This window comes from Arachis ipaensis, chromosome B7, assembly GCF_059453495.1.
Source record: "Arachis ipaensis isolate K30076 ecotype BB chromosome B7, ASM5945349v1, whole genome shotgun sequence".
NCBI lineage: Eukaryota > Viridiplantae > Streptophyta > Magnoliopsida > Fabales > Fabaceae > Arachis > Arachis ipaensis.
Window position 1 is genome coordinate 13923513 of NC_142442.1, and position 14187 is coordinate 13937699.

Here is a 14187-nt window from a genome sequence, read left to right on the forward strand (position 1 = left end):
GAAGCTAGGAAAATAAGATAACTTGGGGGTGAAGTAAGAGGAAAAATGATGAGTTATATGAAGGAGGTGAGAATATTAAAAGAAGTTTAATGCTATGGCTTGATAAATGATTATATATTGATTATGAAAATGAAATGGCTTATGAATGATGATATATGAGATACGAGTTTTCCTGGGTAAAAACCGTGGCTTGCCATCATGTGTTCCAGGTTGAATCTCGATACTCTGTTGACCTTACGTCGTAAGGATGACCGGGCACGTATAAATTACCGGGTATGGATAGCCCCCATTGAGTGATTAAATGATGAATGAATATAAAATCTATGCATAGACTCTTGGGAATGCGTGACGGGGGACAATCTAAGGTTTTCGGACTTGTCGAGTTGGCTGGATAACCGACAGATGAGCCTCATCAGCCATAGGACAGGCATGCATCATGTGCATTTGTTTGTTTTGATTGCTATGCATTTCCTGGGTTTGCCTAATTGAAAATATACCTGCTGCTATCTGTTATACTTGCTACTTGCACTATCTGCTTATTACTTGTACGTGAACTTGTTTGGTTGCTTGTCTTTGCTGAATTATGGATGACGGAGGGACGGTGGAAAGGGTGAAGTGGTTTAGTGTTATGTTAGGTTTGAAATTGAGTGAGTTTAGGAAGGTCTAGATTACCTACCCCTATTTATGGCTTCCGTTTAATAGTTAAGTTTTACAATTGTACGACGGAGTTCTAGGATTGCCTCTGGCATTCCCACCAGGACCTTATTTATTATACGCGTGGTACCTTTACCATGATGAGAACCGGTTCTCCGGTTCTCATCCCATACTGTGTTGTTTTCAGATGCAAGTCGAGAGGCTCCTCGCTAGGCGTCTGGATCTTGAAGCGGAGTAGTCCCTGGGTTATTTTGGGTTTTATGATTATATATATATATATATATATATATATATATATATATATATATATATATATATATATATATATATATATATATATATATATACCTATGTACCTATGTACCTATGTACTTAGCTTGCTCTCCAAGAAACTTGTTTATTTTGTTCCTCATAGAGGTTAAGGGAGAGCTAGGACCTTATTTTGAGTTTTGAGTATTTTGGGATATCTATATATGTATGTATATATATTCTCCGGCCAGCCTTGGCTTCGCAGGCTGAGTTAGGAACTAGTTATGCTGTTTTCTTGGCTTTCCTTTTCTCTCTTGATTATCTTTATCATTTCCTATTAGGTTTCTTAGCACGCAAGTAATTCTATTCCTCGAGCGTTGCGCTTTTCATTTTGCGAATTTGTTTTACCCGTTTTTTTCAAGACTCCTAGTTTATTATATTCTTTTTGCTATTATACGTATGTATTTTATTTTAGAGGTTGTAGCGTCTCGTCACCTCTATTTTGCATCCTAGGTGTAAAGCTCTGTGTGGTAGGGTATTACAGCTCTCACCTCTATCTTCAAGTATCATATATCTCTTAAAAATCTCTTGAAATAACTAATTTCTCTCACAAGCATCACATTCCACAGAATCATCAAAATTCAGCAACAATAGAAAAATTATAGAACAACATAATCACAACAATTCTGTGACAGGAAAGCCATGTCTAGCATCACAATACCATAATAGAACCAGATCATCAAATTAGAAAAATTCAAACAAACTTCTAGATTAGAAAGACCTTCGATCTATCTAACTAATCACTCAATAATTCACTATATCTAAGCAGATAAAATCACCAATCATTCATATGTTCATCACATAGTTCTTCTCCTTGAGCAATTAAATAATGGTTTTCAAAATTATTGATTTGAAAGAAAAAATCATGAGTGGTTCAAAATTATGTTAGTTTCAAAGATCATCAACATTAGAACAAACTTATTTTATTAAAATCTAGAAGAAAGCATCTCAATCAACAGCTAAACAAATCCACAATCCACAAATTTAAATAAAGTTCTATAAAAGGAACCAGATTTTAATTCACATAAAAAAACATCAAATCTCGTAGATCATGGATGAAATCTTGAAATCAGAAACCATAGAGAACAACATGACGACGAAGGATGTTAAAGCAAATATTCACAAAAGCGAGGAAGAGTAGGATCAGGTAAAAGATAAAGAGTCGAAACCGAAATCGTTACACCAACGCGTTCAAAATAATCTACCAAAGGATAAGTCGAGATTGGGTATAAGAAAAGGATATGAGTAGTAAGAAGTGGCAGGGGACGCATGATCAAAATAATCAGAAGACAACAATGACATAGAGGACAATGATAACATTCCTATAGGCCTTTGATAGTGCCACAATTTGTACAAAATAAGCACGCTTCTATTTATACAATTGTGATCCTACCATAGGACACTTGCTCCATATTACACAGATTAAACCTAAGCTCTGATACCACTTTGTCACAACCCAAAATGAATCATGACCGGCGCTCAGGAAAATAATCAAGTTACGAATATTTTACAAGTTCTAAAATAAATAGTTATATATTTTAACAAAAAAAATTAAAATAACTAAGAATGGTTGGATCCAACCTGTGACATATGGAGCATATACTTCTAGAAATTCGACAAAGATAGGTACTCGTTGCAGACCGTTACTCTTGAATAGAAAGTCTCACATAGTCAAATATTTGTTCTTGAAAAATATTTTCAGAAAACAGAGATGAGTTTTACAACTCAGTGACTAGACAATACATCTATAGTTAACATGAGACTATATAAATATTATTATCAAAGTAATATTAATTAGAAAGTAATAGTTGATAATAATAAGTGAATCAATAAGGTAGTTCTCATACAGAAATCAAATCAAAAGTCTACACTTGGGCAGCTCCACCTCAATGGGTAGCCTTCTCCTCTCGTGTGTCCTAACAAAATAACAGATCTAACATGTGGCCTACACGTTAAACTAGCAACACCCTTGCTAGTCGGGGTCTGAGTTAGATGCATCTAAGTTAATGTCATAACCGCCATTAACTACAGTTTTCTAATACGAGCCTCTCAAACCAACTCAAAACATATAGTTTCAAATACAATAAATCTTTAATCTCTCAAATATATAAGGTATCAAATCAAATCAATCAGATAAAACTTTTTTATCAGAAATATTTTCAAATCATACTTTCTCAATCATAAAAACATATTTCATAATTTCAAAGTGAATTCCAACAAATACTTTAATATTTCAAAGTATATATTCGAATAAAATCAATATTCTAAAATAATATAAAACTTTATCAAACATATATATAGTCTTATGTGAAATTTCTAATATATGAATTTTATAAAAATAATTATTCAACTATAATAAATCAATTATTCTAATCAAATCAAATCAAAATCCTTCAATAATAGTTTTGTAAATATAATTAAAAACTCATAATAGCATAAACCAAAAGTTTAACGGTTATAAATGTAAAGCCTACTCACAGCATGGTCCTAAGGAACCAAAGAGACCAAATCCAAAATATCGAATTAAAGGGTACAAAACTGCACAAAATTTGGACTGAGATCATAGAAATAACTTCAATTTTTACTACGGTAACATCAACAACAGCCCTAATAGCAAGGGGCAACCGCGAATCCAACAGTCTACAGTAGTTTAAAATTGAACAAAGGCAGATAAGGACATCAAGCAGAATAGGACAAAGTGAATAATAGAGCTTTATGGCAAGACATGGCAGAACAAGATTAGTCTTGCCAAAAGCAGCTTCGGTGATCCTCACCGGCTGAACTAAAGCGAAGCTAGGGCAAACTTGCAGAGTTTCTGGCGGTGGCTTCCGGTGACATTAGCACGGCTCCCGGTGACCAGAGGAGCGGTGGTGCAGCCTGCAGCAACAGTGGAGGCGTACCAGCTCCTTCCTCCTCACGAGACTTTTCTCTCTCTGGATGTTGCGTTTCTCTCTCCTCTGCAAGCTCCTCTCTCTCTTCGAAGCCCCATACCCGTAGCCGCGATGACGACGACGGAGCTCCCCTTTCAGCCGCGGCGACAAGGCGTGGCGGCGACGAGATGTCGTCCCCTTCCTCTTTTCTGTGTGTCACGTCTTTCTCTTCCACATGCGGTGGCTTCTCGTGGCGGCGATGGAGTCCTTGACGACGGCAGTGGAAGCTCCGGCTGCGGCAGGGACGGTCTCCAGGAGTGATGGCAAGGACGGCGGGACAGCATCTCCTCCCTCGCACTTCTTCCTTTCTCTTTCCCTCATCCCCTATTTCGATCTCCTTCTCCCTCTCTCTTCCTGATCCGCGACAACGACGGCAACGGTGGCTCCCAGCCCCGCCGGTGCCGTCCCTTCCTCCCCTCTCTTCTTCTTCCCTATACTCACTCTCTGTGCTTCTCTTCTCTGATTTGGGGGGTGTGTGCTGGTAATTTAGGAAGTTAGGATTAAAGTTTGGTTTGGGAAAAACTGAAAAAGATGAGTAAGGGTATTATAGGGATTTTACAAGAAAGTAGACCGGCTTTGCGTGTTCCGACTTGGGATAGTCCATCTCGAAAATAGGTGTTACTGTTTTAGGAATCATAGTGAAGCTTTCATGAACTTTGTCAATAGCCATATTAGACAATTTCTCTGATGTAGTATTAACAGCCTGTTTTAAGAAGAAAAATAAAAGAAAAATTAAAGCAAGACCTTCCAGAAACTATTCAGAACTGGAAAATCTTGATGATTTGCAGATATATCCTTTTATCTTGTTCCCATTTGCTTCCTATCTCAATTTTCATTTAAGAGACAAGGGAGTATTTTGTTTTTGTTAATAATGTGTTATTTTCTTTCTCATCTTATTGAAAGGACAACTTTAGTCTTAGTCTCTTAGTTACTTACTTCTATAAAGTATGTATCTAGATTAAGCTGTACATGAATTGGCTCTGCAGCGCATCGACAGCCATAGTCGAGAAGATGACCATAAAATTGACCTCTCAGACAAGTCCAAGGATTTTGTGTTTTCAAAATCAATACACCTGTATTATATGTAGTTTACAAGTTGAGCCTGAAAAGATCAGTTAGAAAAAAAAAACACCCCGCAACTGCACAACAAAGATAAGATCATGGAAAACTCAACATGAATGAGTGGCTACCAGATAAAAGTTTCTCATACCTTAAAACAAAAATCATCAAGATCTTTCGCTATACCATAGAGCTGAATCTGATCATGAACCTTGGTTGGTTTTGAGTATGGAATGTACTTATGGTATTTCCAAATGGGATTTGAAACTTCTTCTACATAACCAACCTCCGGGTTGAATCCATACTTGTAGAAACTATCCTTGAATTACTACAGGTTTTCCATTTTCATTTACATGATTAAAAAATGGATGAAGTTTCAGATCACTTTTCAGAGCAGCATTTATATCTTTTGGTGGAATCTGTTCATTTCCACCAACCTAAAGTGCAAACTGCATGATTTCTTAAAAGTTTGATTGTGTCTCTTGCACAAAACAAGAAATGATCATGGTCACTTAAACATGTATTCGCATCTTAAATATAAAACCTCATATCATCTCATCTACAATTTAGAGGCCTATTGCCTGTTCAATTCAATAAATAAAGGGTTATGCTCCAGCCACCCAAAAAATGTATGCAAGGGACAATAAAATCTCAAGGATCCAAGTTTCAAAGCAAAAGGGATCCAAGTTACAAAGCAAAAGGAAATGATTGCTTGTGCAGCACTACTTGATGGTTCTCCCTCACTAGCACTGCAATTACATGGCCTATATAGCAGCAATAATTCATCAATTTCCATTACTCAAGGAATGAAGATTAGCAGCAAGAGAGTACATTACATGGCAAGACAACCTTGGTACCGAAGCAACAACCAAAGCTCATATAAAGCAAAGAAATGAAAAGAAATTAACCTGCTGAAAAAAGTATCAAACATCTCCAATTAATCTCCAATCTCCAAGTCCCAAAATTCTGCTCCCATCAGTGAAATCTTAAGAAGAAATTTTACATTCAGCACATTAGATGTATAAAAATAGGTTGAAAGCTTTCAATTTATTAATTCCTTATCAAAGTACATTTGTTGGCAAAAATCTTATTTCTTTGTGATTTTTGTGATAATTTGCTAAGATACAACTTCAAGAATGCAATTGACTTACATCTTTTGTGCTTGTGGTGTTAGTGGGTGTTTCATTGACTTGAGATTCAATGTAGAAACAACATGTTCTGTGTGAATAGAATCCAAAATTTCTTTTGAAAAAAGAGAAAGAAAAAAGGAATCGCACAGTGGACCAAAACATGGTAAGAGTATACAATATTAATAGGAAATAGCAAATGCTGTGTTACCAACTAAACACTTTTTAACAGTTTCAAATGCTATAGCTTTCAAACTAACACGAGCATGTGCAAAGTCGATCTAATGTTCAGTTACTTACCATAAGCTTGGATGCAAACCCTCCATTATAATCCCTTGAAGAAGGCACACCTTCTATCACTAGGATTGTAAGAATCACTGCAACCAACACAATTAAGTGTTCCATTTGAATTTCATAATGCACATGAAGGTCTGTAAATTCTCATATTTGTTCTTTTTGTATTTAACCTTGGTATTTTGTTTATTTATTTATTCTGCAATTCTGCCCCACAATATTGAAAAATGTAAATGGGTATGGGAACTACATGTTACTAGATTTAAAATATTTTAGAGAGGGTCATCTACAACAATTCTAACGCACTTTCCTGAAACTATTTATTAGAAATTTTGAGTAAATATATAAACATATAAACTATGGATGAATACCAACTCTTGTCATGACTACTGAGTACAACAATATTGCAGTAGACCTTATGACGAGCGAATCACGTATAAATTATGAGAGAAAATAATCCAACTTCACTGTGAAAAAATAATCCAACTTACCCTAACAAACCTAAGATCTGTTTCACCCCCAATATGAATAGCCATAAAACAGTCTAACAGAAATAAAAATGATAAAAAAAAATAGAAAATCAAAAAGTTTAGAAAAAAAAAACCTAAACCAAATATCAGAATAGGAGACTTTTATGGAGGCCAATACTATTGTACTGTTCCATTGAATTCACTCTGAGTAATATACATTTAATCTTCCTCGAAGTCAATATTCTCTAATTAGTAATTTCTGTAGTTTTATAATCAACACCCTTCCACCAGTGTTGACTAGTTACTATAAATTGCATTGTAAATAGGCTTGTCGCTTCATATTTAGCCAACGATGACTGATTTTGTAATGCCAATGTACTTTGAGTGTATATATAATAGAACATTGAAAATGTAAAACAAATAAACTTTAGAATTTCCTTTGAGATAATGCTCTGTGCTTCTACAATACTTCCTTATTTGCTGAAATTTTCCTCGCTCTCTTATAAATTTGAATTCAAGCTGAAATCATGTATATATATATATATATATATATATATATATATATTGGCAACTTCCTCTTCTAGAATCTTTCTCATATGCTCGGAAATTAATTAACTTCTTTGGTGGATCAAGTCTGATAAAATTGTTACTACTGAGAAAATTAATAATTCAAATTGGACCTTCATGATACATATTTTGTTCAAACATAAAGTACTCACTCATAGTTCCATCATACATACTTCCAACCCAAATCCAGTTTTTCAACATACCAATTATAATAATCAGAAACAATTACTTAATAGTTATAATTAGCTGAACATAACGATAACAATAATAAGTTATAACAGCTGACATAACTGAAGAAATCTTTGATAAGAGAAGTTTCTCAATATACATTTTGTATATATATATATCCCCATTTTTTAAACATACCATCTCGAGCTCAACTATACATGCATGCATTATAATAACATTACTTAATTATTCCATAAAATTCTCATAAACTATTTGTATCAAAAAGAAAAACAAGCATCCGTATTGTTTAAAACGTATTAAAAAAGTCCATCACGAACTCAGTGATGCGTTATTGCTCATAAAATATTTTAATATGCTGGACAGACAGGGAGGGGTAGAACGGTAGGTCAGACAAAGGATCCTAGGATTTGGAACCGAGATGAGTATCGACGTTTGGAGAACGAGTCCTTCTCAATTTTTGTGGATAATCTCCCGATAGACATTTCGAAGAGGGAACTGTTTCAACTTTTCAATTGGACTGGCCGCATCAACGACATTTACTTATCAAGGAAACATAAAAACGGTGGATTATACATTTTTGCGTTCATTCGATACACCACGAAAGGAGGGGCTTTGAAGGCTATAGCTGAGATGAATCATACAAGATTGAGAGGTAAGATTGTCTTTGTGGGGGAAGCTAAATACAGAAGAACATCTGAGGAGAAAGACAAGATCAGGACCTCTCTGGGTCGTCAATTGCCGGAAGCAAGGGGAGAGAATAAGGAAATCGCAGCTGCGTCCAACAAAGATTTGGCGAAGGATAAGACAGCCCAAGATCCACTTGGCAATGGATGGACGAAGAAGGTGGAGTTCCCTTGGTAAAAGAAAAATTGGTCTGGCTGCAGAGAAGTCTCGTTGGGGGAACGACGAAGGCTATTGACTTCAGAGCGCTAAAGGAATCGATTGCGAAGAATTTCCCTCATGTTATTCAGGTGCGCGAAATGGGTGCTTATAAAGCACTGTTGACCTTTGACAGTCTCTTGAATGCAGAAGAAGCGTACACCTTCAACATGAATAGCCTTCTGCAGTTTTTCCATAGTGTTTGGAGATGGGATGAGTCGGAGAAAAGCGAAACTCGGAGGGTGTGGCTAGAGTACTTTGGGGTTCCATTACATGCTTGGTCTGTGAATACTTTTAACGTAATAGGAAGTCAATGGGGTGAGGTGGTTGGTTGTGATAGCGTAACTGAATCGTGCACCTCCTTTAGTGCCGGTCGGGTCCAAGTTGATACCTGCGTGATGGACTTGATAAAAGAATGGGTGCATATCACAATAGGCACTAGTGGTTTTGATATATTGGTAAAAGAGGTAGGATATGAAACATATGGAGAGAATGATATGGTGGAGATGATGAGGTTTGGCAAGGATAGCTGTGACCACCAGAGAAATATAACGCCGACAATACCAACAAGTTCGACAGCCAGCTCAGACCAGGCAGCGGAAGTGGTTATCGAGTTGCTGCGTGAGGAGGTTGAAGATGAGGCTAGATTCGTAAATTCAGAAACAATTTTGAATGAATGGAGTTATGGAAATTTAAGACGCAATCAATTGAATTTGGTAACTTATCAATCTAATAAAAGCGATATTGAAGGCATGGCAGATTTTGTGGGTTATGAGGTGAGTAACGAATTGGATTCTGAGATGACGATTCCCTGGGAGTACGATTGTATAGCTAATGGGCCTACCAAAGGAATTATGAAGTTTGATGTTATTGCAGCTAAAGGGAGGCCCATTAATAAACCTAGGTGCCGCTGTGAGGTTCTGGGCCTTGAAGGATTATGGCCCGGTTCACTATTGTACGCTGGAGAAGGGATTTCCCCTCATGGGCCTGGATTAGGGCGCCTGGGTCGGACCTGTACCGGGTCGGCGAAGAAGAATGCGGACAGGGCAAGAGTATGCCAGCAGGGTTTCCATCGTGCAACTGCGGAAGGATCTGCGCATGGTGACTTCGGGGAGGTGGGGGCTACGGCGCCGGAAGAGGGAGAAGACCGAACGCGCCATGATGAAGTCCGAGCAAAGATGGCCGATCCTCGAGCTGATGACCGGGATGAACGTAGGTTGGGGGACGATCGTTCGGCGCTTCGGGATGGATTAATCCGTCGTGACCGAGGCCGCTCTGGCCAGCATCTTGCGGCGGAGGAGACAGCCAGTGTGGCACGGGAAGGAGGCGGCCCTTTATCACCAGGCGACGTTCTGGAGATGGCAGGGGCTAGATGGGAGGAGGAGATTCGTCGCAGGACAGTCACGGTGGGTGTGGGAGGAGGCCGCCTAGAAGCTCAGGATAGAGGGGCTGGCGAGCTACCAAGAGCTGCGTGGGAGGGAGCTGATGGCGAAGAAGGACGTGGTCTTCTTGTTGAGCACAATGGCAAAGATGTCCAAGGGCTTAAGAAATCGGGCCGAGGTAACAAAGCAGGAGCTGTTAGTAAACAACCAATGCCTAATGACGAAGACGGACACAGTGACGTAGTGCTTGACAAGGATGAACAGGCCAGTGACAATGAGAGTATAACTCTAGAGGAGCAGATTTTAGAAAACAAAAGAACCTGGGAAGTAGCAACAGAATCAAGAGCAGTGCTGTATAATGAAGAAGACGACATTATGGCAATCCTTCAACAACAGAATGAAGAAATTGCCATGAAAAAATGGTTGGCGAAACAAAGGGAAAAAGCAAGGTGGAGCAGACCCAAAACTCATAAAAAGGTGTGCAATAATTTATTGAAATGATTTTTAGTTCTTGGAATATCAGGGGGTTGAGGGGTGACGAAAAGTTGAGGATGATAAAGGATCTAAAAAGAAAATTTAAGTTAAACATGCTAGGCCTGGTGGAGACCAAGAGACAGTTAGTGACTAAATTTGATATACCAAAAATTTGGGGAAATAGTTGTGCGGGGTGGGACTTTGTTGAATCTAATGGTGCTTCTGGTGGGTTGCTGTTAATATGGGATGATGATTTTTTTTAAAATAAGAAATAGCCACAAAGGGGAGAGATGGTTGTGTCTTGAAGGAGAGGTAGTGAAATATAATTTCCAGTGTGCTTTTATTTTGGTATATGGTGCGCATGATAGAAATGAGAAGCTTACTGTTTGGGAAGAGTTGAGTTACATAGCAGGATTATGCCAGGTTCCCTATTGCTTCATGGGAGATTTTAATGAGATTGTACAGGTCGAAGAAAGACGGGGCACTGATAGCTTACCCCTGTCAGCTGAAGACTTCAAGAATTGGATACAGGATATGGGGGTGGTAGACTTACCGATTACTGACTGTAATTTTACATGGTTCAGAGGCAGATCATGCAGCCGGATTGATAGGGTCCTGGTTAGCCTGGAATGGCTGGAAAAGTTCCCAGAGACTCGACTACGTGGTGGTCCTAGGGGCTTCTCTGACCATTGTCCTATTATAGTGGAAGACATGAGGCAGAGAGATGGGCCGAGGCCATTCAGAAGCCTTGATTCGTGGTTTACACATGATGATTTCCTGAGAATGGTTAAGGAGGAATGGAGAGGACTAGGTGAGGCACCTTTTACAGATAAATTGAAGGCTTTGACAGGTCCTCTGGGAAGGTGGCATAAAGATAATTTTGGAGACATGGACAGAAAAATCATGAAATTTGAGGAAGAGATCAAGAAGATTGATGACGCGGTGGGTGACGGGGTTTATGATGGAACAGTGGAGGCAAGAAGAAAGGCGCTGGTGACCTACTGTGAGAAATGGTATGTACGGAAGGAGCTTCATTGGAAGCAGATGTCGCGTTCTAGACATGTGAAGGACATTGATAAGAACACAAGGTACTTCCACAACTTAGCCTCTGCGAGAAGGAGAAACAACAGGATTGATGTGCTACTCATTAATGATAGGTTGATAAGGAACCAAGCGAGGATTAAGGTTGCGATTAGAGACTTTTACAAGAAGTTGTACCATCAGGAAGAGTCTCCTTTGGTGGGGTTCAGGGATGAGTTGGTGGAAATGATTAATGAGGAGGATGCTTTGGCTTTGGAGGTGCAACCAACTCCAGAGGAGGTAAAAGAAGCAGTATGGGATTGCGAATCTTCCAAAGCTCCTGGAAGTGATGGGTACAACATGAACTTTATAAAGAGATGGTGGTCTGAAATTGGCGCAGAATTTACGGCGGCAGTGTTGGATTTCTTCCTGTCTTCTAAGTTACCGGTGGATGCTAACCTCACTTGGGTGGCGTTAGCCCCTAAGTTTACTGGGGCAAAGGAAATCAAAGATCTGAGACCGATCAGTATGGTAGGCTGTGTCTATAAGGTCATTTCGAAAATATTGGTTAGAAGGATGCGAGCAATCATGCCACAACTAGTAGGTGAGACTCAAAGTGCTTTTGTCCAGGGACGTAAGATTCATGATGGGGCTCTCATTGCATGCAAAACTGTTCAATGGGTTAAAATGAGGAAGAAGGAAGCGGTGATAATGAAGCTGGACTTCCAGAAAGCATATGATAGAGTAAAGTGGAGCTTTGTAGACCTTGTGTTGCAAAAGATGGGCTTTGGACGGAGATGGAGGAGTTGGGTTATAGAGTGTATAAGTACAAGCTCAATGTCAGTGCTGATAAACGGATCACCATCTAAGCCTTTTAAGATGGAGCGGGGTTTGCGACAGGGTGATCCACTATCTCCATTTCTGTTTGTACTTGTTGTTGACGTGTTACATAGGATGTTTGGGGAAGCAATGAGAAATGGGCGTATCTCGCCGCTACTGGCGGGTAGAGATCAGGTTGAGCTGTCACATCTTCAGTTTGCAGACGATACTATCCTGTTCTGTCCCCCTGAGGAAGAGACCATTAAGAATTACAGGAGGATCCTTCGCTGTTTTGAGCTCATGTCGGGATTGAGTATTAATTTTGATAAGTCTAGCTTGATCCCTATTAACTGTGATTATTAGTGGGTGCAAAGTATGTCTAGAGTGCTGGGTTGTAAGATTGCTTCTCTGCCGGTGAAATACTTGGGGATCCCCCTAGGAGCGAACCCGAGGTTGGTGAAGACTTGGAAGCCCATTATAGAAAAAGTGGAGGAGAAGCTGAGCCTCTGGAAAGCCAAAGTACTCAATAGAGCCGGTAAACTGGTGCTTATTAAATCTGTTTTAAACAGTCTCCCTGTCTATTATTTGAGCTTGTATAAAATGCCGAAGGCTGTTGCAGAGAAGCTGATTTACTTACAGAGAAGGTTTCTTTGGAGTAAGGAGGATGGAAGGAATGGTATGGCAATGGTCAGGTGGGAGGTAGTGCAGGCTCCCAAAAAACATGGTGGTTTAGGGATTGGGGATGCGATGGTGTGCAACACAGCCCTTCTCTTTAAGTGGTGGTGGCGGTTTTCGAAGGAGGATTGTCCCTTATGGAAGAAGGTGGTGTGTTCGTGTAACAATCTGAGTCCCAATGTGATGCTATCTTCTCAGGTGTTACCTACTCGGGGGGGACCTTGGAGGGATATATGCCAAATACAGTTCAAGGACCAACAAGTTAGATAGAAGATAATTATGGATTGGCCATGGAGATTGGTGATGGGAGAGGAACTCGGATTTGGGAGGATGTATGGCTACGTGGAGGGGCCCTGAAGGACTTATTTCCAAGGCTATTCTCAGTTTCAAACCAAACAGGATCCGTCATAGGGGATTGTGGGTTCTGGGACGGGTTAGAGTAGAGGTGGAACTTCCATTGGAGGTGAGAGCTTTTCCAATGAGAATTGGAACTAGTGAACCAGTTGCATGAAACTTTAAGACTGGTTAGACTTGCATATGACAGAGAGGATAGAGTGGTGTGAAAATTTGATAAACAAGGTGTATTTTCGACTAACTCCTTTGTGCAGGAATTGCAGGTGGAAATGCTTCCAGAAGATATAGCAAGTTACAACTTTACTAAGACAGTTTGGAAAGGTCTAGTCCCGCCAAGAGTTGAATTATTTGTTTGGTTCGCTTTGATTGGAAGGGTCAATACAAAGGAGAGGCTGAGTCGATTGGGAGTGGTTACTCAGGAAGATGTGACATGTGTGTTATGTAATCAAAGTGTTGAATATGGTCACCACCTGTTTCTTGGTTGTGTCTTTACTTGGCAGGTTTGGTGTGCTTGGTTGTCATTCGTTGGAAGACAATGGTCGTGCCCAGGGACGCTAAAGGAACATTTTCTAAGTTGGACTGAGCTCCCAATTCATAAACAGGAGCGCAAGAGGTGGATGGTTTGTTTCTGTGCGATTATATGGAATATCTGGTTAGAAAGGAATACAAGGATCTTCCAGAATAAAGGTAAAGGGGTTGAAGAGCTTATTCAACAGTATTTCACGAACTATAAGGAGTGGCTAGGTGTGGATCCCTTCTGTTGTTGATGGCATTGTCGAAGGTGACAGGAGGTATCTATTAGTGTCATATGAGTTTAATTTAGTCTGTTGTCCTTAGTTTGTTTGTTATTATCTTGTGCTCCACTTGTTGTGTTGAGTTTTTATTTAAAAAAAAAAAAATATGCTGGACAGTTACATTGAAATAATGGAATGACCAAATTATAAATATCAAAGGTTTACAAAGAGAAGAAATTGCGTCCGATCAA

General features: G+C 39.3%; 2 protein-coding genes across 4 annotated transcripts; one reads left to right on the forward strand and one right to left on the reverse strand.

Annotated features, from left to right (window-relative positions):
* Nucleotides 1-3418: 3418 nt before the first annotated feature.
* On the reverse strand, nucleotides 3419-5700 carry LOC148550382 (uncharacterized). 3 transcript variants are annotated; one of them, XM_088492626.1, is made up of 4 exons: nucleotides 5104-5700; nucleotides 4830-4966; nucleotides 4453-4596; nucleotides 3419-4371 (listed from the first exon to the last, which is right to left on the reverse strand). In XM_088492626.1, the coding sequence occupies exons 3-4, from the start codon at nucleotides 4561-4563 to the stop codon at nucleotides 3757-3759; spliced, it is 726 nt and encodes a 241-aa protein (XP_088348752.1). In that variant the 5' UTR covers nucleotides 4564-4596; nucleotides 4830-4966; nucleotides 5104-5700; the 3' UTR covers nucleotides 3419-3756. The 3 variants fall into 3 exon arrangements, with proteins under 3 accessions (XP_088348752.1, XP_088348753.1, XP_088348754.1); XM_088492627.1 differs by having other exon boundaries at nucleotides 4830-4995; XM_088492628.1 differs by lacking the exons at nucleotides 4830-4966; nucleotides 5104-5700 and having other exon boundaries at nucleotides 4453-4755.
* Nucleotides 5701-13182: 7482 nt separating this feature from the next.
* LOC148550383 (uncharacterized) lies at nucleotides 13183-13969 on the forward strand. Its single transcript, XM_088494473.1, has 3 exons — nucleotides 13183-13311; nucleotides 13457-13702; nucleotides 13805-13969. The coding sequence occupies exons 1-3, from the start codon at nucleotides 13183-13185 to the stop codon at nucleotides 13967-13969; spliced, it is 540 nt and encodes a 179-aa protein (XP_088350599.1).
* Nucleotides 13970-14187: the final 218 nt, after the last annotated feature.

What these genes read in the sequence shown, in the direction of transcription:
- LOC148550382 (XM_088492626.1), bottom strand. Translation starts at nt 4,563, where the DNA reads ATGGCTATTGACAAAGTTCATGAAAGCTTCACTATGATTCCTAAAACA. An exon ending in CAAAGCCGGTCTACTTTCTT is followed by an intron (nt 4,372 to 4,452) that starts GTAAAATCCCTA and finishes CTAAATTACCAG; the next exon opens with CACACACCCCCCAAATCAGA.
- LOC148550383 (XM_088494473.1), top strand. Translation starts at nt 13,183, where the DNA reads ATGGCTACGTGGAGGGGCCCTGAAGGACTTATTTCCAAGGCTATTCTC. An exon ending in AGGTGGAACTTCCATTGGAG is followed by an intron (nt 13,312 to 13,456) that starts GTGAGAGCTTTT and finishes TCCTTTGTGCAG; the next exon opens with GAATTGCAGGTGGAAATGCT. An exon ending in GTTGTGTCTTTACTTGGCAG is followed by an intron (nt 13,703 to 13,804) that starts GTTTGGTGTGCT and finishes ATTCATAAACAG; the next exon opens with GAGCGCAAGAGGTGGATGGT.